Source organism: Antedon bifida, chromosome 11 (genome assembly GCF_963402885.1).
Source record: "Antedon bifida chromosome 11, ecAntBifi1.1, whole genome shotgun sequence".
Lineage (NCBI taxonomy): Eukaryota > Metazoa > Echinodermata > Crinoidea > Comatulida > Antedonidae > Antedon > Antedon bifida.
Window position 1 is genome coordinate 14,791,009 of NC_136236.1, and position 23,653 is coordinate 14,814,661.

The 23,653-nt window shown below is 32.9% G+C and overlaps 4 protein-coding genes across 6 annotated transcripts in view; 2 read left to right on the forward strand and 2 right to left on the reverse strand.

The window, feature by feature from the left end:
• Positions 1–21,490, reverse strand: part of LOC144855981 (Y+L amino acid transporter 2-like) — a 49,308-nt gene extending 27,818 nt beyond the window's left edge. The window contains exon 1 of the mRNA XM_078713955.1: positions 21,400–21,490. Within this exon, the coding sequence (XP_078570081.1) occupies position 21,400 (1 nt within the window). The 5' untranslated portion in view covers positions 21,401–21,490. The remainder of the gene's footprint in view (positions 1–21,399) is intronic.
• On the reverse strand, positions 1,137–4,477 carry LOC144855398 (G-patch domain and KOW motifs-containing protein-like). The gene is made up of 10 exons (XM_078713246.1): positions 4,119–4,477; positions 3,638–3,837; positions 3,390–3,529; positions 3,139–3,242; positions 2,848–3,049; positions 2,623–2,755; positions 2,023–2,365; positions 1,748–1,908; positions 1,514–1,599; positions 1,137–1,378 (listed from the first exon to the last, which is right to left on the reverse strand). Exons 1-10 carry the CDS (start codon positions 4,289–4,291, stop codon positions 1,238–1,240), a joined length of 1,683 nt encoding a protein of 560 aa, XP_078569372.1. The 5' UTR covers positions 4,292–4,477; the 3' UTR covers positions 1,137–1,237.
• On the forward strand, positions 4,922–7,335 carry LOC144855299 (translocon-associated protein subunit delta-like). Its single transcript, XM_078713116.1, has 6 exons — positions 4,922–5,043; positions 5,299–5,417; positions 5,523–5,594; positions 5,700–5,789; positions 5,892–5,951; positions 6,055–7,335. Exons 1-6 carry the CDS (start codon positions 4,929–4,931, stop codon positions 6,157–6,159), a joined length of 561 nt encoding a protein of 186 aa, XP_078569242.1. The 5' UTR covers positions 4,922–4,928; the 3' UTR covers positions 6,160–7,335.
• LOC144855975 (uncharacterized) lies at positions 13,033–22,251 on the forward strand. 3 transcript variants are annotated; one of them, XM_078713945.1, is made up of 10 exons: positions 13,033–13,063; positions 15,162–15,231; positions 16,913–17,044; positions 17,300–17,686; positions 17,838–18,038; positions 18,202–18,420; positions 18,626–18,730; positions 18,899–19,077; positions 19,278–19,376; positions 19,678–22,251. In XM_078713945.1, the coding sequence occupies exons 3-10, from the start codon at positions 16,954–16,956 to the stop codon at positions 19,975–19,977; spliced, it is 1,581 nt and encodes a 526-aa protein (XP_078570071.1). In that variant the 5' UTR covers positions 13,033–13,063; positions 15,162–15,231; positions 16,913–16,953; the 3' UTR covers positions 19,978–22,251. The 3 variants fall into 3 exon arrangements, with proteins under 3 accessions (XP_078570071.1, XP_078570070.1, XP_078570069.1); XM_078713944.1 differs by lacking the exon at positions 13,033–13,063 and adding an exon at positions 14,154–14,454; XM_078713943.1 differs by lacking the exons at positions 13,033–13,063; positions 15,162–15,231 and having other exon boundaries at positions 16,813–17,044.
• The last annotated feature ends 1,402 nt before the right edge of the window (positions 22,252–23,653 follow it).

Genomic DNA, 23,653 nt, shown 5'->3' on the forward strand with positions numbered 1-23,653 from the left:
TAATATTATAAATTTAAAAATTTATAATATTACTTTTAATCAATGGATTCCCAATTAAAATTAATAATCGACAACACTTATTTATTAAACAAACATTTACTATCAAACTTATATTTTATAGTGTGTTTGTTTAGATTTATAAACACTATTTTGTGAGAAAATGTCAAAGGTTATGCTTGTTTACAATCGCATTCACTTTTTTAGGAGGCATGACAGAGAGTGGACGTGTGTGTGTGTTGTCTGATTATTTTCTTTATTGCAATTTATTGTTACTGTATTAGTTTATTTTTATTTTCGTGTGTTCGTTTTGTCGTGTAACTCGTTTTGGTTTGAGTTGTAGCATTTTTGACGACATTTTTTGGTATCGAATCTCTTCTCCAATTTGAGAACATGTGAACCAAAGTTTTCAAACTGAATAAGTGCTCCTCTTACCATTTGTATGTTTGTTTTGTGTGTTTGTTATTTTTTTAAGTCACCGATGATGAGTATAAGGCGAATAATATATTTGAGAATTATCCTCATATATATGATTATATAGACCTTTACTGAGGTGATATTTCTTTCAAATTTTGCAATCGACTATAAATATTATTGTACAAGATTATTGCTTGTACCACTGGCACTATCATTTCAATAATATACAGTACAGTAATGTATGTTATTTATTAATACTGTACAATAATATTATGATTGAATAATGTTCCTAAGAAGTTCAAGAGTTACCTTTTACTGTACAAACAAAGGTATTCCTACCAAAATGGCAAAACAAAAAGAAGACCCCTAACAATTACAACAACTGACATATAAGTGGCCCTTTTCAATGTAAAATAAAGAAAACAAAAGAATTTCACGCCTTGTTCTTTGTTTTGTTAATAACGTGTTACTGTATTTAGGCAGCGCTAAAGCACACTGGGCGTGTTCGTAAACCAAAGAAGAATTCTCTCTGGTTCAACCTAAATCCCATGGTTAATCATTGTCAAGGTTTTATTCACTCAGTTTTTATTGGGTGTCTAAGATCTCTTTAGTTTTCTAGACACCTTTTTTATTTAATTTATTTATCCCAATTGGTTAAACTTTACTGTGCATTTAAAAACAAATTGTTCTCCACATTTACAAAAAAAACCCCAAACCAATGATACAATAATTACATATCATTTATTTACATACACATGTACAGTACATATAAAACTATAAATTTGACTTTAGAGGTTATAATTCTGCAAAAATGTGAATACTGCTAAAAGTCTACATTGCTGTGTATATCGCCAGCATATTGACATATTTCTTCATAATTTAAATGCACAATTTTATCTCTGTCTTGGAGGAGCTGGATATCTGCTTTTTGTCGATCTTTGTGCTTTTTTATGACTATACCAAGCTGAAAAAAAAATATGTAGGCGTATATAAAAAGTTTTCATTGTCCATGAAAAAATTGAGTACTGTATATTATAATAGCCTGGTAATTTATTTGGAAAACAATGCCAGAGACAGCATGTATGTGTAACTAACGTACCTTTCCTTTATGTTTTCCAAGTACAATCATTACATGTCCAGGATCACTTTTTGGAATAACAGTTTCTACCATCGATTCCAAAACATCTTTATAAAGATAAAAGCAAGCATATTATAAACAGCAAATAACTATCAATATCTAAATTCGTTATAGCTACTGTTACAGTATTTCCCGAAGATTATAAAGTCAAGTTGACAGGATTTTGTAGTCAAACGACAACTAATTAATACGTACCATATATAAGGTAACCCTCATCAGTTTTACACGTACACTGATCTGGAGTTACAACATCTTCTATGTTGACCTTTGACATGTAATATTTACCCTTCTTGTACACCTTGTCTATAAATCGCACTCTTAGATCTGCTTGTAACCAATGTGAAGATTTACTAGATCTACAAAGAATACAATATCATTTATATGGTAACATTTAACAAAACGAATTTGTATACAGTAGTTGGAATTTTACAATAATAACTTTTTTGAAAAATTAATAATTATAACAACACCTTTCTTTTGTTTTACTTTTATGTGTGTCTTCATCAAAGTAATCTCTTCTATGCATGCTTTCTCTATCTTTATTAGGGTGTCTACTTTCTACTTTACTGTTCCTATATTCTTCTTTGTATTTACTATCTCTATATTTTTCTTTATTTTTATCATCTCTGTGTTTGGATTCTTTATATTTTTCTTTATGCTTTTTTCTTCTTTCATAATCATCATCTTGGTTTTGATGTCTTTGTGTTTTTTCTTCAGTAGACTTTTCTTCTTCCCTTCTTTTTCTTATCTTTGACACATCTTCATTTCTTGAATCTTTATCTTGTTCTTTATCTTTTGGTTTACTTAATCTACCTTTAAAAAGATTTAGAAAGAAGCTATTAATACAAAGCTAAATACAGGGTAAAGATAATAACAATTTCAAATCATACTCCAGAGTGTTTAAAACTTCCTCAGACTTAAACTAATGAATTTGACAAAATAAAAAAGTCATCAAATATTTTATATGAATATAATAAAATCATCACAGGAAGCATTTAATAATTGAAATTACTGCTGTAGCCTGTGGTTTGCACCACACCATTCTTACACTTTTTAAAAAACCAACTTACTTAAGTCTTTGGCATATTTCTTGTATTCATGATCATCAACAATATTCGCTACATATTGGCTAACTGTTACTGTCTGGCCACCAATTGCAAGTTTTAATATAAGTTGTGCATTGTCCTCATCTACTCCTTCAATCTAAAAAAAAAAGTAAAAGGAATGAGTAAATTTCATTTAAAAATAAAAGAGTAACTGTAAAACGGTAAACACAATTTTTTAAATACACTTACTCTACCATACATATTCTTGTGTGGACCTTTGGTTACCATAACATCAATACCTTTAGCATACCCTACTGGTGGGGCTTCTTCTGGCCTCTTCTCTCCTGGTTTCAGAGGTCTTTTTCTTTTTCCTGATAACTCAGGAGGTTTAGGGGCTGCTCCTAATCCTTGTCCTTTAGGCCTAGGTTTAGGCTCTAACATTTTTACAACTCTGAAACAAATAAGAAAAAATGATTAAATTAATTTTCCATGAACTTTTTAATGTACTTAAGAACAGCTATGTCCTCCTTAATTACTCACTCTGTTTTTTTTCCAATACCTTCACCTTCTTTCCATCCCATTCCTCTTAGCATCGCTAATCCAAATTGGGTGATAGGAACCTCATCGTAATTAGCATCAGTGGCCTAATAACATAAAAAATAATTTGCATGAGCACCTTATTTAAATATTTTAAGAGTTACAAATGATTTCTTCAATTATGATTAACTGATAACATGGGTAATGATTCAAATAACTAGATGATCAAATGACACTGATGTTGATTCTGATACCTCATCAGGACGTATGGAGACATCTAACTTCTCATCAGTCTCAAATCCATCTGGTACTTTGTTCCGCATCAGTAGAGGGATGGACATGCCCATATCTTCATTACCTCTATCTTCCCATTCCAAATTCTGTTTTGCTGTATCTAAAGTTCAAAAAGAATAGAAACATAACATTTTATTGTCTAATTTATACAGTAATGTAACATTTATATCATGTTTAAAATAAATTAACAGTAGGACGACAAACACACCAGATATAATTTCCTGAACAGCAGCCTCTTCTAGCTTTATTTTCTCATTAGTAGATGAATTGGGTACCGAGTCATTTGTTTCTTCAGGATTTGCACTGTCATTTAACTTTGGCTTTTTCACTGATCTTGAACCAATTGACCAGGTGTTTCTTTTTAACAAAGGTATCACCAACTCCTTAGGTTCTTCTCTGGGAACAGCACTACAAGTAAAAATTTTATATTACTGTATTAGTAAAGTTATGCATTTATGTATGAAATATCTAAACAATAAACAGTTCAGCCTAGTGGCTATTCTATTTTTTTTATAGTTTTATTTTAATACATTTTTTTCTTAGGCCTAGCCTAGTAGTAGAACAGCCCAGTATTATATAGTACTACTAGGGCCTATAGTATTTCATTATTTATTTATTTATATCTACCCTACCCTACTACAACTTACAGCCTAGACATATTAATATAATAACAAGTTTCCATTCTTTACCTTACAACCCTTTTGCCTTCAAGAGATGTAATTAAATCAGTCGCACTACCTGTAGTCCCAAGACTGCTTTCTAGGCCTAAACCTAGACCATTTTTTTGTTCAAGAATCTTTGTCTCTTTCTTTTTCTTTGAAAATCCAAATGAAAGAGGTTTTTTATTATCATCGGAAGCCATAGTAAAGTGTATATATAGGCCTAGTGATATTAAAAATATACACTGTCTATACCATCAGTTATATTAGAAAAACCCAAGAACTTCAGGTAAACATTGCACTCCTTCGACGTGTTGTTTGTGTTCAAACGTACAGGGAACGTCGGTTGGTCGACTACGCTAACGACCTCTAGGCCTATGGGGGCAGCCATGATTTAACAACAGTCTCAACTAAAACTATAATATAATACACCCTAAAAGGCTAAAAAACAGTGAATTTTATATTTCTTTAAATTTATAAAAAAAATACAAATGTCAAATTTGTATTTCAATAAATGTATTCGATTAATAATATGGATATTATTAAGAATTTGCATGAACAAAATTTAATTTTAACAAACAAATTAGCGCCCTCATCGCTACCGACCCATGCATGGGGGCAGCCATTATTTTAACAATAACAGTCTCAACTAAAACTATAATATAATACACCCTAAAAGGCTAAAAAACAGTGCATGTTATAATTCTTTAAAATTAGAAATAAAATATAAATATTAAATTTGTATTTCAATAAATGTATTCGCTTAAGAATATGGATATTATTAAGAATTTTTATGTAAAAAATTTAATTTTAACAAAATTAGCGCCCTCATCGTTGAGAATGATGCGACGTGTCCTTTCGGTTTTCACGTCTTTTTTTGTGTGTTTTGACCAGATCAGTATGGCAAAATTAGTTATATTTAGCATCCTTCTTGTTATCCCTTTTCTAGTATCAGGTATTATTACGTTTATTTATTATATTGTAATACCATAGTTGCATTTAACACACACCATAACTTGTCTAATTATGTAAAAAATAGAAAAGAAGGACAGCGACAAAGGACGATGTTTCGACTCATACCGCACACGGGATGCAGGCCTCCCGACGGGCGATCAAAGTTGGTGCCATCTAGGCCTAGCCGAGAACAATATTATTCACGTTAATTTTGCTAGCCTATTAATCAAATTTGTTTTTATTTTATTTTTTAAAGGGCAAAAATGTGAAGGTGCAAAAATAAAAAATAAATTTTATACAACAACAGATGGAATAACATCAACAAAAACCGTATTCACTGTTGAATTTACATTGGATTGTAAAAATAAAGTTAAGGTACTGTCACTCATTGGTTGTTTAATACTCTACTATGCTATGGTGGAAACGTTTGTTTATAAAGAAATCAAATATTTAATTTAAACATAATTTTATTATTTGTAGAATTTATTTTTGAATGCTGATATAAATGGTAATCAAATGCCGGTTGGTAGAACTGGGGATAATCAGTACCAAGTAAGTAATTTGCGTATTTATTTACAATTTAATTCTGGATTTCTTGACCTTTGAAACTAAATAGATATATATATTTAATAAATACATTTTGCTTTGTTTTTTTAGGTAAGTTGGGTTGAAGAACATGACGCAGCCAAAGTCGGCGAATATAATGTTAAAATTTATGATGAAGAAGGATTTAGTGCTATGAGAAAGGTAGATATCAAACGTAACAATAAACTTCCGATTAAAATTTTAAAAATAATTTATTTGCATAGTAATTTACATAAATTATTATTCCCTTTTTTTTTCTTATAGGCTCAACGTGATGGTAAAACCGATTCTAAACCACTTATTACAATCCCAGTTGTACACAAGGTAAAACACTTAGATAATTAAAGAAACATGTTTTTAAAAACAAAAGTCACAAAATAAGAATAAAAGTATTCAATACTAAATAAACTACCTTTTCTTTTTTTAGGGTGTTAATACTGGTGTTTGGATAAGAACAGAAGTGATAGTAACAGCAGCAAGTCTTTTTGTATGGTACATGGCATACAGATCTAAATCTAACATCCAGGCCTAACTTACTTTCAATTTTGTAGTCAAACCAAATAAAAATTGCCCCATCAGAAAAGTTGTACGAGTGCTCTGTTGCTCACTCTGTAACAATAAATGATAATTATTCAAGCCTAGAGCGGACTAAATCAGGCTAAAGCTTAATGTTTAACCAGGAGGAAGTCATCCCTGGTTTAACACTAGCAGAATCTAATTTTACAGTCTGAACAAGACATTGGATTACACTGGAAAGAAAAGTTAAATACTATCTACACAGGCTAAAAGAAAACTGTTAAGCATAATAAATGACTGACAATGTTAAACTATAGTTTGTTCTATACAATAATGAAGATATCACAAGCATATACATTAGGGAGCTTTCGATTCCGACCAGTATGTCATGTTAGTTCATTTTGCGCATGCGGGAATAATGGGACATTTGTCCTTGCTCCTCCCTCTTCATCGGTCGACCTGACCTAGGTTAGGCTGGTCGTCGGTCCGCGGCCGTCGCAAATCAAAAGCTACCTAATAACATACTAGTGATAACAAATTCCTGTAGGTGAACATAGAATATAAAACTTGCTTTAGCTAGGCCTCCTTTCATCTGAACATACTGACTAATAAAACACTAGAAATTATTACATATGCTCCAAATTAGCGTTTTATACATTCTAGATAAGAAAAGAAACAAACAAATTTAAACCAAATTGTGTATGTAAAATTCCCGGTGTAATCAAATGACATTAGCCTGTTTGAAACATACAAAATGCAATTGCTTTTTATCCACACAACAGGTGTATTTGAATCGGGGCCAGAAACAATAACAATTTGCTATTAATGTTATCCATAAACATATGGTGTAACTTACCTATTCATTCAAACATTGACAGGTTCCCAGGGATTCAAAAGAGAATAATTTCGTTTTTAACAGGAAATGCAGTTTGACGGGGTGTGACTGGATTAACTTTAAATGGGTAACAGAGGCTTTACATTTATATCATTGACATCTTTCGATCCACTGCAACTACTACCACTACAGTACTTAAGTTAAACCTGTAAATTCTTAAATTAGTAATTTCAATCTTTCCTGGTATTAATTAAATCAGAATTGTAAAATGTTTTTTGAATTTGATATTGTAATTTTCTTTCTATTTCATTTGGACAAAGTTTGGTTATAACAATAAAAACAATTGGAAAATGTTAACTGTTTTTAAACATTGCATTTGTATTGTATTGTTCACACAAAGTACATTTTGTTTTATTCATACTAGAATCAATAAGGACAGTTTTGTCACTTAAATTCCAATAAGTTTGCGATCTTAACATAGTGTTATTAAGACGGGTAACTAAAAATATCACATTTAGTTTTTGACAGCCTCACGTGAAACGATTCGACCCCGATGACCACCATATCAAGCTTTTCCATGTACAACCGCAAGTAATTCATTTGCATCATGCCAATCAGAAATAAGAATTTGTAAATTAATTTATACAAATTACCGGTTTCAGGGACCTCGGCAAGCAGAAGTTGCAGACAATTCTTTGATAACATTATAGAGGGAATGTTATTTGAAAATGTTTTATGCAAGAAAATCAAACCCGACAATACAACTAGAAACACTATTATTTAATCATTTTTAAAAATCATTTTTCGTGGTCACCTCGTTCACATTTCTGACCAATCAGATGTCCCAGAGGAGCGTATGTAAATTCATTAATTTTAGGCCTAGGTGAATATCATCTATAAACTACAAATTCTTTAGCTGAGCTAACAACAACAACAACAACAACAACAACAACTTCAAGTTGGAATTGTTGCCTACTCTATGTTACCGATATACTGAGTTCTTTAGTACCATGATGTTTTAGAAACTTTTAGAACAATGAAAACAGATATTAAACACTTCTTTATGGACGAGAATGTGAAAGTGTGAATTTAATGGAATTTAATGATGAAAGCATGTTCCCTTACCGCACTTAATCAGAAACAACATCATCCAAAGAAATATACTTTCAGATTTCAATTTCTTAACCTAATTTGATTATTAAAAGAGAAAGAATCATAACGGGAGCAGTAATAATAGGTAACCTATTGTGAGGTGACAACGTTTGCGTGACCTAGCCTGTCATCTTTAAACTTAACAATATTGGAGATTTCAATTGAACAATATATTAATACTCCCTAAAGGTTGCCATGTTGTTTTTGATGGATTAAACAAATGATTGGGACATTGGGGAAAATATTAGGTCGGTTTTATTTAATGTACGGTACTCATTCAGGTCAGTAATTTAGCATAGTTGATCTATAATAACATTCGTTATGATGGGTTGGTAGTTGAACAAGGCCATATACATGGCTGCAGTCGCGTGCTCAAATTTGACCGACCGACCATCCGACCAACCGACCGACATAGTGAGCTGTAGATTTGGTAAATAATTATTCTCGGTGATTCTGGCAGTATCCCTCCACATATTTCCTCGTCCTTAATAATATTTTTTGACTAAAGAAGGTTACCGTATTTATTCGAATAAAGGACCTGGGGGCGTTTATTCGAAGGGGATCGTTTATTCAAAATGATGTTCTATGGGAGCGTTTATTTGAGGAAGGCGTTTATTCAAAATGGGGTGTTTATTCGAATAAATACGGTAATTAAGATAAACTAAACCCTTTCGATACATGAAGTTAAATGAAAAAAAACGGTTAGAAACGACCACTTTAAAAGTTCTACTGTACAACTTACTGTAACTATAAATTGTGATGTTGTGGTTGATGTCATCAACCACAAAACAAATATATTGCTTGAAAGTTAATCAGTATACTGAATATCTAAGAATGGTACCAAATGTGGTTTCTGTAACAAATAAAAAAGACCTGGCATTTTCTGATCTATATAAGCCTATAGAAAGTATAAGAATAAGAAGCAAACGATTCTTAATTTTGAGCTGCACATATTTTAAAAAAGATTAGAGGGACGTCGTAGGATTGGAATTAGGGTCCGCACACCAATTACATTTCGTAGAATGAACATTATTAAAACCGAAAATAACACTAATCTAGCATTGAACTTGAGAAAAGAACATTTATGTATTTTTTTCGCCTGACCTAACCTTGTCATATCAATGAGCCTAAACATGACATTATTTTACAGGTACGTTGAAATGAACTATGAAATCCCAATAGAATCATTTAGAAATGATGACTTTGAGATTAAAATCTTTGGATGAAGAATTGGGTCGTTTTCATAACATTACTTCAGGTCACAATGAAATTCCTATCGTTTGGAAATACTCATCACAAACCACATTATCAGAAGAGCGTCGGCACCATCTCAAACTCAAACTATTCAAACAATTTGCAATGATAATGGCGATGTCCTCTATAAAGCTAAGGACATCGCAAATGAAATTAATACATTTTTCTCAAATATAGGTTCAAATCTTGCATCACAAATACATGAGCCAATAAATGATATAAATTATGATGAAATCGATGCTTTCACCGAAAAAAATTTTGAATTCGAACACATCACATGTGAATTTGTATATAAATACTTAAGTAATCTTTCAAAAAACAAAGCCACTGGTCATGACAACTTACCACCGGGCATTCTAAAACTGTCTGCCCCGATTATATCCCCAACAATTACAAGAATCATAAATCACTCCTTCACAACATGTAAATTCCCAAATACGTGGAAAATAGCAAAGGTCACGCCAATTTTTAAGAATGGTGAAAAAACTAACCCTAATAATTATCGTCCCATTTCCGTCCTACCTATACTTTCAAAAATAATTGAACGAGTCGTTTTTAATCAACTTTATGCTTTTTTGAATAATAATAATCTGTTATGTATAAATCAATCAGGTTTTCGACCATCATACTCAACATCTACTGCACTTACAAAAGTGACGGAAGACTGGTATAGTGCAATAGACGAGGGTAAGCTGGTCGGAATCTGTTTACTAGATTTTAAAAAGGCCTTTGATACGGTAAACCATAACATACTATTAAGCAAATTGAGACTTTATGGTTTAAGTAAATATGTTTTAAAATGGTTCGAGAGCTATCTGTCTGAGCGAAAGCAATTCACAAATGTAAATAATACATTGTCTGATTATACACACATCCAATGTGGAGTGCCTCAGGGGTCAATCGTGGGCCCACTTGCTTTCCTCTTATATATAAATGACCTATCGAAAGTTGCAAACAAATGTAAAATAAGTATGTATGCTGACGATACTATAATTTATTGTTCTTCAAAAAATGAAAATGAAATATACCAAAGTATAAATGAAGAACTTATACAAATCCACGATTGGCTAAAAAATAATAAATTGAGTCTAAATGTCTCTAAATCCGAGTTCATGTTGATCGGATCGACAAACCGATTGGCAACCATCAAAGAAAAAAATAGATCAGTTAATATAGATAATGCTCTTGTACCACGCGTTCGATATTGCAAACATCTCGGTATCATAATAGACGAACATTTATCATGGAAAAATCAGATTGAATACATTCGAGGTAAAGCTCTAAATGGATTGGGTATGCTCAGACGATGTAGCTATTATTTTCCACAAAACATTTTAAAACATATTGCAAACTCTATTGTAATACCTTACTTGAGCTATTGTAACATCATTTGGGGAAATAGTAGTCAAACTCTAATGAAAAGAGTTCAAACTATCCAAAACAGAACAGCTCGAATCGTGTGTGGTCTAACATGGGACACACCTAGTAGTGAGGCACTAAGACAAATTAATTGGTCAACTTTATTTTATCAAGATAGATATGAATGTTGTATGGTTATATATAAGGTTTTGACAGATAATGCCCCACCTTACCTAAATAATGTATTTACATACAATGATATAAATTATAATCTAAGGCACAGTGATACACATCTATTCATCCCGAAGCCAAAAACCGATTTTAAAAAACGAAGTCTGTCTTATCGTGGAGCAATTATATGGAATAGTCTCAATGTTGATACCCTTCCAAATTCAGTTAAGTTGTTTAAAACGTATCTGAAAAATGCATTGTAAAACATAATGGTATGGTAATTTACGATGGTGTACATCCAACTTTTAAAATGGCTAAATATCATGTAAAATGTGTGTTTTATCACTATTATTTTAAGGTAAATGAAATCAAAAAGATTTATTATGTATTACAGTAGAATCCCCATAAATTATACACTTCGATAAGGGTTCCCGTTTACACGGGAAGTACCGGTATGGTGTACCCTAAATAGAGGTGTCAGATGAAGGGAATTCTGCTGTAATTTTGTTTCTTTTCAATTTCAATTTTTTCGTTTCTTTCGTATTTATATGGTGTTGGTTTTTTTTGTAATACAGTATCACGAACTTGTGTAAAAACAATCAATGTTGATTGAACGAGTTGTGCTGTACATCAGTCTCGTGTCTAAATAAAGTTTATATATATATCACACCTAGGCCTACAACTTACCTTAATCATGTTGGCAAAATGTGAAATAGACTCATAGTACTCACTCACTCATAATAGTATAATCTTAGGAACCCTTATATAAGGGGGAACCATCGGGACTGTACATAGTACATATTTAAGCTTAGAGTTTGCGAATTTTCTTCTTTCTTTTTTTGTTTGTATGTTTGTTGAAATGGATGAAATTTCCGAAATAAAGAAATTGAAATTGATAGTATAAGGTTCGATGGGAGTAGCTGGCGAAATCTGGCAGAGTGCAAACAAAATATGTATGTTCGAGCAGTGGAAAAACAACTTTATAATGTGGACATCGTACAAACTAAACAAACATACTTATTAATAGAGTTGTTAGAAACTAGTAATGTAAACAACACAACATCGTAAATGCTTTCTAATTTGATACACTATAGACTAGATAGACCTTTAAAATTACAAGACAATTTCGGATCCTAGGTTGAGAACATTTTACATAGAATAAACAATATCTATTCTTCGTCCAAGTTTGCTTCTAGATTATATTGATAAACACAACGGTTTTTTTTTATTCTTGCAGGCAAACAGCCAAAAAACCTGTGATCATTGTATTATAAGAAAATAACAACCTTGCCTATAAAGTATTATAACTATAGGCTCTGAGAGATAACGGTTGTTGAATACAGCTATAGCGATAATCATTGAGTGAAAGGAGAAAGGGAATTACTATGTTCGATATCGGAAGAGATATAATGGAATGGAATGTATGTGACGGAAACAAAACAGCAAAAGTTACCGAGAGGCTAAAAGGAACTAGATTGAATCAAGTGGGCTCAAGAAAAATGTATTTTACGGAGGTAATGAGGAAAATAAGTTTACATTTACCAATTTTAATGAAACTCATAATCTAGCAAAACTACCGTATGCAGACTGCAAAATATTCTTGCTTTTAATTACGTACCTTATAACTACTACGTCTATGGGCCTACCGAACAAGTACATCACACGTAGGTAACACTAATGGAATATAAATTAAAGAATATACCAGTTCATATAACTGGAAAGAAGCATATTTGACTGCAAAATTAAAATTGGTCAAAACGTGTAATTCAGTAGAAAAAATTGCACGACCACATGTCGACGAACGCGATAGCGAATTTGTCAAACGCTTATCAAACAAAACACAAAACAGAATGCTTAATTCTATTCATAATTTGAGATCAAAATGTAAAACTAAATTTCATTTCCTCGCAAATCTAAGTTAATACGATTTCAGGAACATCGGTTTCTAGTTAATACACTACGATGCTAGGCTTACATGTGTAATACATAAGAAGAACTCATAACTGGTCATGTGTGTCCTATTACTACAAATTTAACTCTTCCCTGCTCCATACCTGAAGACTGTCAGAAGATCTGTCACAAGATCCTTGTCTCTAACATCGCAACATTTACGCAAGCCGAAGTGGAATCGCTGGTAACATTGTGCTAGGTAAGTCAACTTTCTTTTTCTTGTTGATAATGTTTACTTTGCTTTTAAATTAAAATAATCTTTACGTACAATTAAATATTGAGTTGTCCAGTTCAGTGAACAACATCACAAAACAAATTTTGCAAAATAATTATTTGTGAAATACACTTTATTAATAAATTCCTGTAAATGACAGATTTAGAAGTTAGATTTATGTAAAAATAAAGGAGGCGCTGTATACCACGAGGGAAACATTGGAACAATGCATGATTCGAACCGGAGCTTGCCGCACTGTTCTGCACATAAGTCAAGATCGACGGGGCATTAACTTTATTTGAACCCGAGTTTTTTTTAGTACGGATACTTCATTAAATTCAATTTCCTACCGGATGACAACAGTTTTTTTTATCCCGGGGCTAAAACATTGATGTAACATATTCGATGAGTATGGTATCATCACGATACGATTATTAAGTGGAAGTGACCGGATAATATAATATGAAGTAGGCCTACTTAAGTGTTAGGTCGTTTGACACAATCTAGTTACTGGGTCAGACACGTCTGACCGACAGACGGGAGTAACAACTGGGGGTTTCATTGGGGTCATTTCGCGTATTACAATGTTGTCTCTAGGGTCAAGTACAGCATTAACATCTTGAGTACCCTAATTAGTCGCAGTCGTTTGACATTCAACTTTCATAAGTTTAAAGGCGAACAAAGGGCAAAACAATTCTTCAAAAATGAAGTGAAGATTCTTCACTTTTGATTTTAAATTAATCAATAGGCTTATTCATCTTGCCTGGTTGTGAGCAAGTGTGGCTCCAAAATATTTTACCCGATCAGTACAAGTATATATTTGCGAGTGTCTTAAACGGGTCGCATATTTGCAAAGTAAAAATGTTCTCAATAATTAGTACATTCAAACACTCAAACTCATATTCTTAAGTTTGTGTGTGCAGCAGACATTTTTTATCCCTAAAATTTTAACTTCAATGTTTTCAAGATTGGATTCGAACAAAAAAATCTCCAGAAACTTTCAATTGTTTGCAATCCTATTAAACATCAATCTATAAGTTTTGGTCGGTAACTATAATGTATTGACCAATCAGAGAGCACCGCAGACGTCTTAGATATTCCTACAATTTTTATAAAGGTTAATCATAATGTCATGATGATAGGTGCTATACACTGACGGATGGAATTATTATACAAAGTTTCGAGTGGTTATTTTCATTGATAATTTGAGGTTTTGACTCGACCAGCGGACGGATAGGATTATATGGGTTTCCTTAGGGGTTGTATACTGTCTTCAAACTCCAATCAAGCAAAATTTAACAAGTAGGCCTAATGCAAATAGGTATGAACTAATGGCTGTAATCTTCTAGGATCTTAAGAGTAGTACCACAGTGCAAGTAAGTAATACTAAAGCGTTACTAATAATACTCTAATGGACTATTTAGGTAGTAGGTCCGGCCGTGAAGTATTGAAGCAGCACGACGATGTTGCAATTAGACCTAGTACGTTGTGGTTAAAGAAGGTCAATACCGTTGGTGTAATATTTGAATATTATTCGACTAGTAACAATGCGCTACGTACGCGTAATATCGGCATTTGATACTTGCATCAACAGAGTACGTAGCCCTGGCGATGTGTAGGTGTATCTAGATCGTGTTTATACAAATGATATACGGGTTTACACAATTCTAAATATAAAAAATGTATGATGATTTGCAAAGGTTTATATGAAATGAAACAATTAATGTTTAGCAAAAGCAAAGCTAAAACTAGTCTACATCAGTTTTTTATTTTCGATGAAATGCTTAGAATTCAACGTTTAATCGATTAATAGGTCCATATAAATGTTATAAAGTTTGTATTGGAATACTATTAATAATATCCTTAATGGCGAAACATTAAATAAAACAATAGATCCTCATTAACGGATACAATTGTCTAGTAGACCTACTATTTTACATTTGCAACCGAAAACCACAACGGAAATGCGTTGATTCCCTTTCGATATGACCTGCGCATGGAACCGCTTATACAGTCAACCACCGAAACATAATGTTTTGCTCATCGTTGGAAAATTCTTATTTCAAACTGATTGATGTTTCAGATATGTGAATGGTTGCTTACAGTCTCTGACGGATACATCATAGTGGTTTAGACACCAAATAGAAATACAGGTAGGCATAAGAAAATTATTACTATATTCTTGTATCAATTTCATAATTTACAACTGTTAAACTTAAAGTACTGTAAGAGGAAATTTAAAATTGCTAGAAAAAGTTTAAATGTATTTTTTTTATATCAACCATTGCATCGATATAACAATGTGATCTGTTTCTTCTATATGTACGTCACGTGAAGTGTGACCTTTCTGCATGACATTTGATGTGTAGCAATTATAGTTTATGTATCATGTGTATAAACCGCAAATTAACGGCAATTTGTATTTCAGAGCCAATAAATTACCTGTAAGATAAAATAATTGCTGTAAGGACAGCCATTAGGCCACCTGTTGACGTACTATCATAAAACTTTCTATTAAACTTGTCAACTCACAGTGAAATATATCTCAACTATTATTGAAAACTGTGATAATACTAAAATAGTTTATTTGAATGTCCTTAGGCGATTCAATAATAGTATGTAAAGTTGCACTTGTAATGTAACACGATTCAAAATTTAACTGTTTTATCTATGAAGTAAATACTTTAAAAAAGAAACAACAACGTTGCCTCTCATAACAACAATATTGAAAGTTTAATTTGATATTCGAAAAAGCCTTTGAGAATACCCGTACGTGAATTCTAATTTTATCCACTTTGTATTTAAATATTAAACCATTTATCTTAATAATCAAAACAATAAATAACTGTGTTTTTCACAAATACATTGGCAACAAAACAAAAACAAAAATCCCAAGCGAGTGCTTCTAAACAACAGAAATGTAAAGCATCATTATACGTTTTTAAATTTTATCATCAATTCAGAATATTCAACAGAGCTTTCAAGAGGCAGCACGTGGTTTGGTTTACTGAGATTTTCGTCGATTTGTCTCTTAAAAAAAATATTTCTGCAAATGTTATGAATGTTATTAAAATGAAATGCGGAATCTCTAGTTCCGATCCAAAACAAATTAAGTAAAAACAGAGTATTACAGCTTCTCACTCATGGGACAGCAATGTCCAATAGGGTGGGTTGTTTACTGTGATTTCCTTAGACTCTTCTCCCAAGAAAAAATTATCTATCCACACCACATGTCGTCTGCTTCGTGTTTCCTGTAAATATCAATACCAGGACCTAGCAAAGTCTCTGCCAATTTCCTCCTCAATTCCAAAAGACATTTCAGTACTACGTGTGAATCCGCTAATTAATTATTTATATAATTTATGTCTATATTCTACCATGTCATAAACAAACGGAACATAAAAGGCAACAATATTAGGGAGCTAAGAACCATAATAAGCATGCGCAGAATTACTCTATAGCTGCGTCAGTTCCGCGTCTTGAACAAAATGTCCATTTACATGGTAAAACGCTACGTCGTATGCATTTTCCCATAGTATTTTGAGGTGACCTGGGAACTGAATCAACCTGATACCCTATTGTCTTCGTGAGAAAACATAATTTCTATATTCAAAATTACCCTTGACTTATAATACATTCTGTTTTGTATATGTAAAGTTTTCAGAACACGGTTTATCTTCATCAAATCAATGTTTAATCTTAATAAGTTTGTAATTGGCGCTACTAACAAACTCAAGGTCTAGAGACAAAATAATGTCAGCAGAAAAATAAGTTAAATGAGTCAGCAGACATGTTGTGCAGAATTCATGCAAAATTTGATTCATTTCTCTCTAGGTTTAGGTATTGCGGTGGTTCGTAGTTTCCGGTTGAAAAAAATGTGGTCAAAGAAAAGCATGTTATTCGTCTGTTTAGCTGTATCTATGACCATGGTGGCATCACGGGTACCAATAAGGAGACATCGAGATTGTAAGTTGCAATTACTTGTCTATAGGGCTGTCAAAACTTAAAAAATTGTCTCCACAGTTTTACTTTAAATAATAAATGGGTTATAACCAGATCGGAGTCATCATTCACCCGTCATTACGATGAGCACCCATACTCGTTTTCTTCCGTATTTGATAATAGCCTAACATAGATAGACAGCATTCAATCAAACAATACAGCTAATCATCTGAACTTAAATTATTGTTTTTTTATTCATTTGTTTCTTTGTGTTTTTAGATTCTCGCCATGACACTTCCATCAGAGACAGATGTAAACTGTGTAACATCCATTCCTTAGATGCAGTTCCAGTTTGTGGAACCGATGGAAACACCTATTTATCAGCGTGTTTTCTCAGAATAACTGCATGTATGGAAGCTGACCCTATGCTACAGCTTAGGCATCGTGGGAAATGCCGACCAGGCTACCGATGGTACCATGAGGAAGACGACGATGACGAAGATGAGGACGATGAGGATAGCTCAGAATTGGCTAACGAACGAACATCTTCAGATTCCAGTCAGTTTGGTCACAGTGCTTCACACTATGGTGATCGAAGTGAAACACGTGATGAAGCAGACGAGGGAATCCAGTCCTTATTCACAACAGCAGCGCCATTTGATAAAGGTTGGTACGCATTTATAAATCATTCAATAGATAGAATCTAGATAGAAAAACTCCTAGGCTTGTTGTGCCTGCAAGTGGAGCTAGCTAGCCTCTTTCTGGGTTTGGCCCAACTCCCATTCCTTTTAATGTAACGTTGTTTCTTATCTAATAGACATGAATGATCCAGGCAATATATGTCCTCACTACTGCCCTATAAGTGGCATGGAGGAGGTATGTGGAACTGACGGAATTACGTACGTTTCGGCATGTTTTCTGGAGCTAGCGGCTTGTCAACCTGATGGGAACTCTAATCTAAGAACTGCCTATAAAGGGCATTGCAAAAGCAGAGTTCCCCCTACAACACTATCAGAAGGTATGAATCTATCTGGTTAAGAATATAAATAAGAATAATAACTAAGAATAAAAACTTTTCTCCAGTCAACAGGAACAACTTAAATTCAAATCATACCGTACGAAATAAACTTTAGTGGTTGTGAAACAGGTGAATAACAATTTTCATTTGTATTTCATAACAGGTATCACAAGTGAGTCTGGACTTGGTGACGCAATAGTGGCTGAATTAAGTGACCAAGACTGCTGCCCTCTACAACTATACGCACCAGTGTGCGCACTCGTCGGCACACAAGAAATTACATTCCGATCAAAATGCGAAATTGAGTGTTTATATATGCAGCGGTCACTCGGTATATTTATCATTAAACAAGGCAACTGTGATGATAGGTTTGCCTTACAAGGTAATGTTATGTATTAGTAGTGGGAAAAGAGGAGTAGACCTCACTCAGTATTGTAGGCTGATCACATCCACTCTAGCCACGTCCATTGTAGCTTTAAACAAACTGTTCAAAATAAGGCAACTCATCTCACTGCTTAAAGATAGAAAATGGGTAGTTTAAAAAAACGTCATTTTTTATCATTTCATTTTAAATTAATTTATTACAGGTTTACAATCCTATCCTTTAACATGTGGAAACGTCATAGATTATGACGTAAACGATGTGACGTCATACGCACCGTACTTAAGTCAACTTATGCAACTGTATGACGGTAAGTTCAAACGCTGAAAATGAAAATTCATTTCTAAAATTGTCTCTATGAACATTTATTGAAACGTAAATAGTTGATATCTTCAACTTCACAATATCGTTTTATGGATGTATGTCGCCACAAGGCAATATCGACTACAGACTTTATCAATTGCCTATTGATTTTTAGATTACATGCCATTCAGACAAAAAGGAGTGTATAAAAACTGTGCCGAAGGTTCTACGCAACAGAAACAATTTGGCCGATTATGCAAATTCAAGCAACGCCAGTTTGGTAGTTGGTGTTCTCCAGCAAATTCGTTTGGATATGCAAGTGGACAACCGTGTATTATGCTGCAACTAACCAAGGTATAGTAGGCCTAGTATAGTAGGCAGCCAACACACCAGTTCAATTCAAGTTTGACAAAGTTAGGCCAAACGCAACAAAGAAGAATTGGCAATTTTCCAACTTACTGTCAATAATTTATGGCATATATCGATGTGACCAATTTTCTGTATAATATTATCTTATTCAGTAAAGTTATTATTTATTCATATCTTTTATTTAGGTTTCGAAATGGATACCAATGAACTATAACAAAAAGCCACCAAAGAAAATTGCCAGACACCATCGTACAAACTATATTGCGGTCACTTGTAACGAAATCGTAAGTTTGTAGAAATAATTTTAGAGTAGCTAGAAAGTTTTAGGACCAAAATAAAAGACTGTGAGGATGATGATGGTTTGACGTCTGGACTAATTGCGGACAACAACCCACATAAAGTCTGCGGCGGCGTCCAATTGTATAACTAACTTTCTGTGTCTGGTAGATGGAGGAAATTAACTAACTATCTGTCCACAGAAGAATTATAAAATTGGTGAAAGAACAAAACTAATGTAACAAAAATATAATCTTGAAAATATAATCATTCACTGACAATCATTCCATATTCTTCTTTTTCTTAAAGGTGGATCGAAAAAGACGGTTAAATAGTACCAAAATATATCCGAAAAACGGATTCGGTTTTCACCATTTTCCTTACATGGAGACGGAACGATGGCCTTACCAGCGTCAATATTTGTCACCTGCAGTCTTAGTACGCATCGTACCGAGGAAACTCAATTTTAACTTTCGTATAAAATGCCGAGCTTGGGCAAAAAATATAGACCATGCCACTGGTATGTACGCTGAGAAGTACCAAGCCCAGGCTATCATCGAATTTAGTATTAAAAATGATATACTGCAGTATAAAATGTCAAGACTTTGAAAACTGGCAACTTGGACACATTTTGGTATATTAAGTTATTTTGTTGCTGAGGCCTATATGAACTAAATAAAACATATCGCAGTATAACACTTTGAAAACTTTGAAATCTATTCGGTTGATCATTTTTAAGTTATTTTGTTGAAGGAACCAAAATAAAGACATATTTAATACGAAAACTTGAAAAAATGACGTTTCCAGCGTTGTTATCTTGATATATAAGAGATGATACTGAAGTAGCGTTGTTGTTGTGTGTGACGATGGATATGAAATATCCAAACATCAAGATTACTCTAAAATCTAAAATAGCGACCTCTAAAGTTTTGAAACTTCCGATATACTGTACACGTAATAATGACGTCATTGGATACAAGAAAGAGGCGTAATGTGGATACAAAACAAAAACAGTTACAAATGTAGTTAGCGACCTCTAAAGAAGAAGACAAGTTGTAAAATATATTGTTATATTACATAGCCTATGTAAATACGTGAACGTGATTGGTTGAAACTGCATCACATGACTATCGCTGCGAGGATCGTAAATCGTATATATCCTCGAGAACGATGATATTGACTGAGTAATTTTCGCGTAATTATCGTGTCCCCTGTCATTAATCATATACATTCTCGAGTTCGATGATATTGACTGTGTAATTTTCGTGTGGCAACACTCGCGTTCGCCGATAAATAAACAAAAGTCATCTACTGGATTTGAACTCGGGTGGAATTGTCACTCCACCATCGCAAGACAACGCTTCCACCGTTGCGCCACGCAGCTTGCTTGAAGAAATTATTCATCTAAACTATTTAAACTATGCATACATAGCGCCCTCATTTGTTATTAGTCCTCCCTAAATGTGATGAAACACCGTTTGTGATTGGTCAATACTCACGGTAGTAACCTAGTAACTACGCGCTGAACATCCGGTGATTCGGCTAGCTCCTCGAAGAGAAGACGATGAATTGTTTATTCGGCCTACCTGATTATAATATTATTATTAATAGGCTTATTGATGGAAATTCTTCTGTTAATTTAAACGACCTAGGCCTAAGTGAATATTTTATTGCCAAGGAATCATTAATTAGTAATTATCTGTATATTATTCTTCGCAAGGTAAGGTGTCTAGGCAGGAGGCTTGTTTACATACAATACAAATACTATAGAATAGGAGGCCTAGCTAGCCTAGCTTCACCAGCAGACTTGTTCTTGGCTATATAATATAACAGATATTGCCTTTTATATCGGTTAAATATAAGATTTGACATCCCCTTGGGAATGATATTATGTTCTCGGGGAATATATATTTCCCTCAGCTGGCGCTTCGGGAAATATATATTCCCTCGAACATAATATCATTCCCTCGGGGATGTCAAATCTTATATTTAACCTCTAAGCAGTCAATATCTGTATAATAGTGTACTTACTCTGATTAAAGCTTTAACATGACGAGTTAGTAGATGTTGAGTACTATCGGTCTAGTAGCGTTCCATAGCAAAAGAATATTTTGGAATAACTGAAAATAAAGAAAACATTCAGAACATTTTGACAGCGTATTACAGTACTATTATAGTGATGTAATATAGTAATGACTCAAGTCATTGAACCAAAAAAGTATACTATATAATAAATATTTAATATTTCAATTTTAATGTATCTGTCTTTTGACATTTATATGAATTTGCATTGTTGCTGTTGTGTAAAACTAGGTTAAGACTATAATGTGACCTTGATAAATATATTCAAAGCTAATTGAATGATTTTATTAGAAAAAAAATGTAGTGTTGAATCACAAACAAGTGGCCGGGGTATTAATTTATTAGATATAACTTACTGTTTACCGGTACCTGAAATGACTATTGTTACTATGAGGCAACGTTAGTGTTTGTATCCATTCGTATTAATAATACATGTAGTATAACCATAGTGGCCTATTGTCTATTTATATACAAATGAAATATACGAAACGTATGTAACCAAACACTTGGAAAAGATTTAAGACAAAACTAAATGTTGTCAGATATTAATAATTATATTATATTCATTTTAATAAATGTAACATGAATTAAAAAACTGTATCTTTTTATGTCGTGTAATGCAAGTGAAAATTAATATCAAATGTGAAACAATATTTATACATTGAGAATGATTAAGTGGCCTATTGTTTATTTATATACAAATTAAATATACGAAAGGTAACCAAAAACTTGGAAAAGATTTCAACCAAAATTTAAGGACAACATGATGTGTGATTTTACTAATATATTAATTTAATAAATGTAAAATGAATTAAAATACTGTCTCTTTTTGTGTCGTGTAATGCAAGTGAAAATGAATATTAAATGTGAAACCATACGCATACAGTAAGAATGATTATGTGGCCTATTGTTTATTTATACACAAATTAAAAAAATATAAAACTAATATTTATATCAGTAAAAATGATTAAGTCATATATCCTATACAGGTAATGTAAAGCAGTGGGCATTTTCATTTAAACGCTGCTAATCGACCTGAAGCCTGAGTAGCCAAAATATATATTTGTTTGTATATCATTACCAATAGATACTTATTATTACTCAATGCTTTGCCATACCATTTATTGCTTTTGTTCATGAGTAACAATGTAACAATAAGGTAGTTGCATATAGTAATTTGCCACCACGCTACACTGAAGAACATGTTCTCTGCATGTAAAGGAAAGTACTAAACGAGGAAAGTCTGGAACAATGCTTCACATGGGATTCTGGTCCTCATTAATCAAATCATGAAACAATGCGACATTCACAGGTGACAATGACAAATTGGTTTCTCATCTTCATAAAGTTGGCTCAAACATGAGACAACAGGTGAAAGAAATTTGGTGCCAGAATTATTGACCATTTACTTTCTGTTGTATTTTCACGAAATACACCAACGCATAAAAGAAATGCACTTACAAAATGGATCAACATGCATAGAAATATCAGGCACGATTTTACTTTAAAGGAGAATATAGAAGGTGTCTAAACCATCATCTACACAACCTAAACTCAAATAAACAAAGACAATAAAACAATGGACTTCGTTTATGAGGAATAACGAGCTACAAATTGAGTTCATCTGATTATACTTTATTTCACTATGTGACTTCTAGAACATTATTATAATCGGTCCCTTAGTGACCGTATGTTCTGCATTTTAGTACATTGTTCATTGTTTCTAATGATTCAAGTTTCGATTGCAAGGAATGAGTAATGTTTAGATCTTGACCTGAATGTCACTTTGTTCAAGGTGTGTGACAAAAGCAGCTCTATCTCCAGTATAACTTCCTTAACCTTACTCGTAGGCGTTGCATTGATGAAACAATTTCACACTTTTCGTCACGTTTTAACCCGTTAAACGCATTGAACCTGGAATGTGTTCACATACTGTACAACTTGTTAATAGTGCTATATCAATACGCGCGCGCACTCACGTCAAACGCGCGCGTAAACGTACTTTAGAACGCGCGTGTAAACGTTGTGTCATATGAACTAGTGACGGAAACTCCTAATTGGAGCAAAATCAGATATTTCCTTTGTATAACATTTTTTAAACATTTCTTTCTGGTCTGTTCTCTACAATCGATTTATGTAAAGTTTTACTTGCGTAGGAGTTATTAGATTACATAGGCCTATGACTGTTTAATAATAGTTTTGG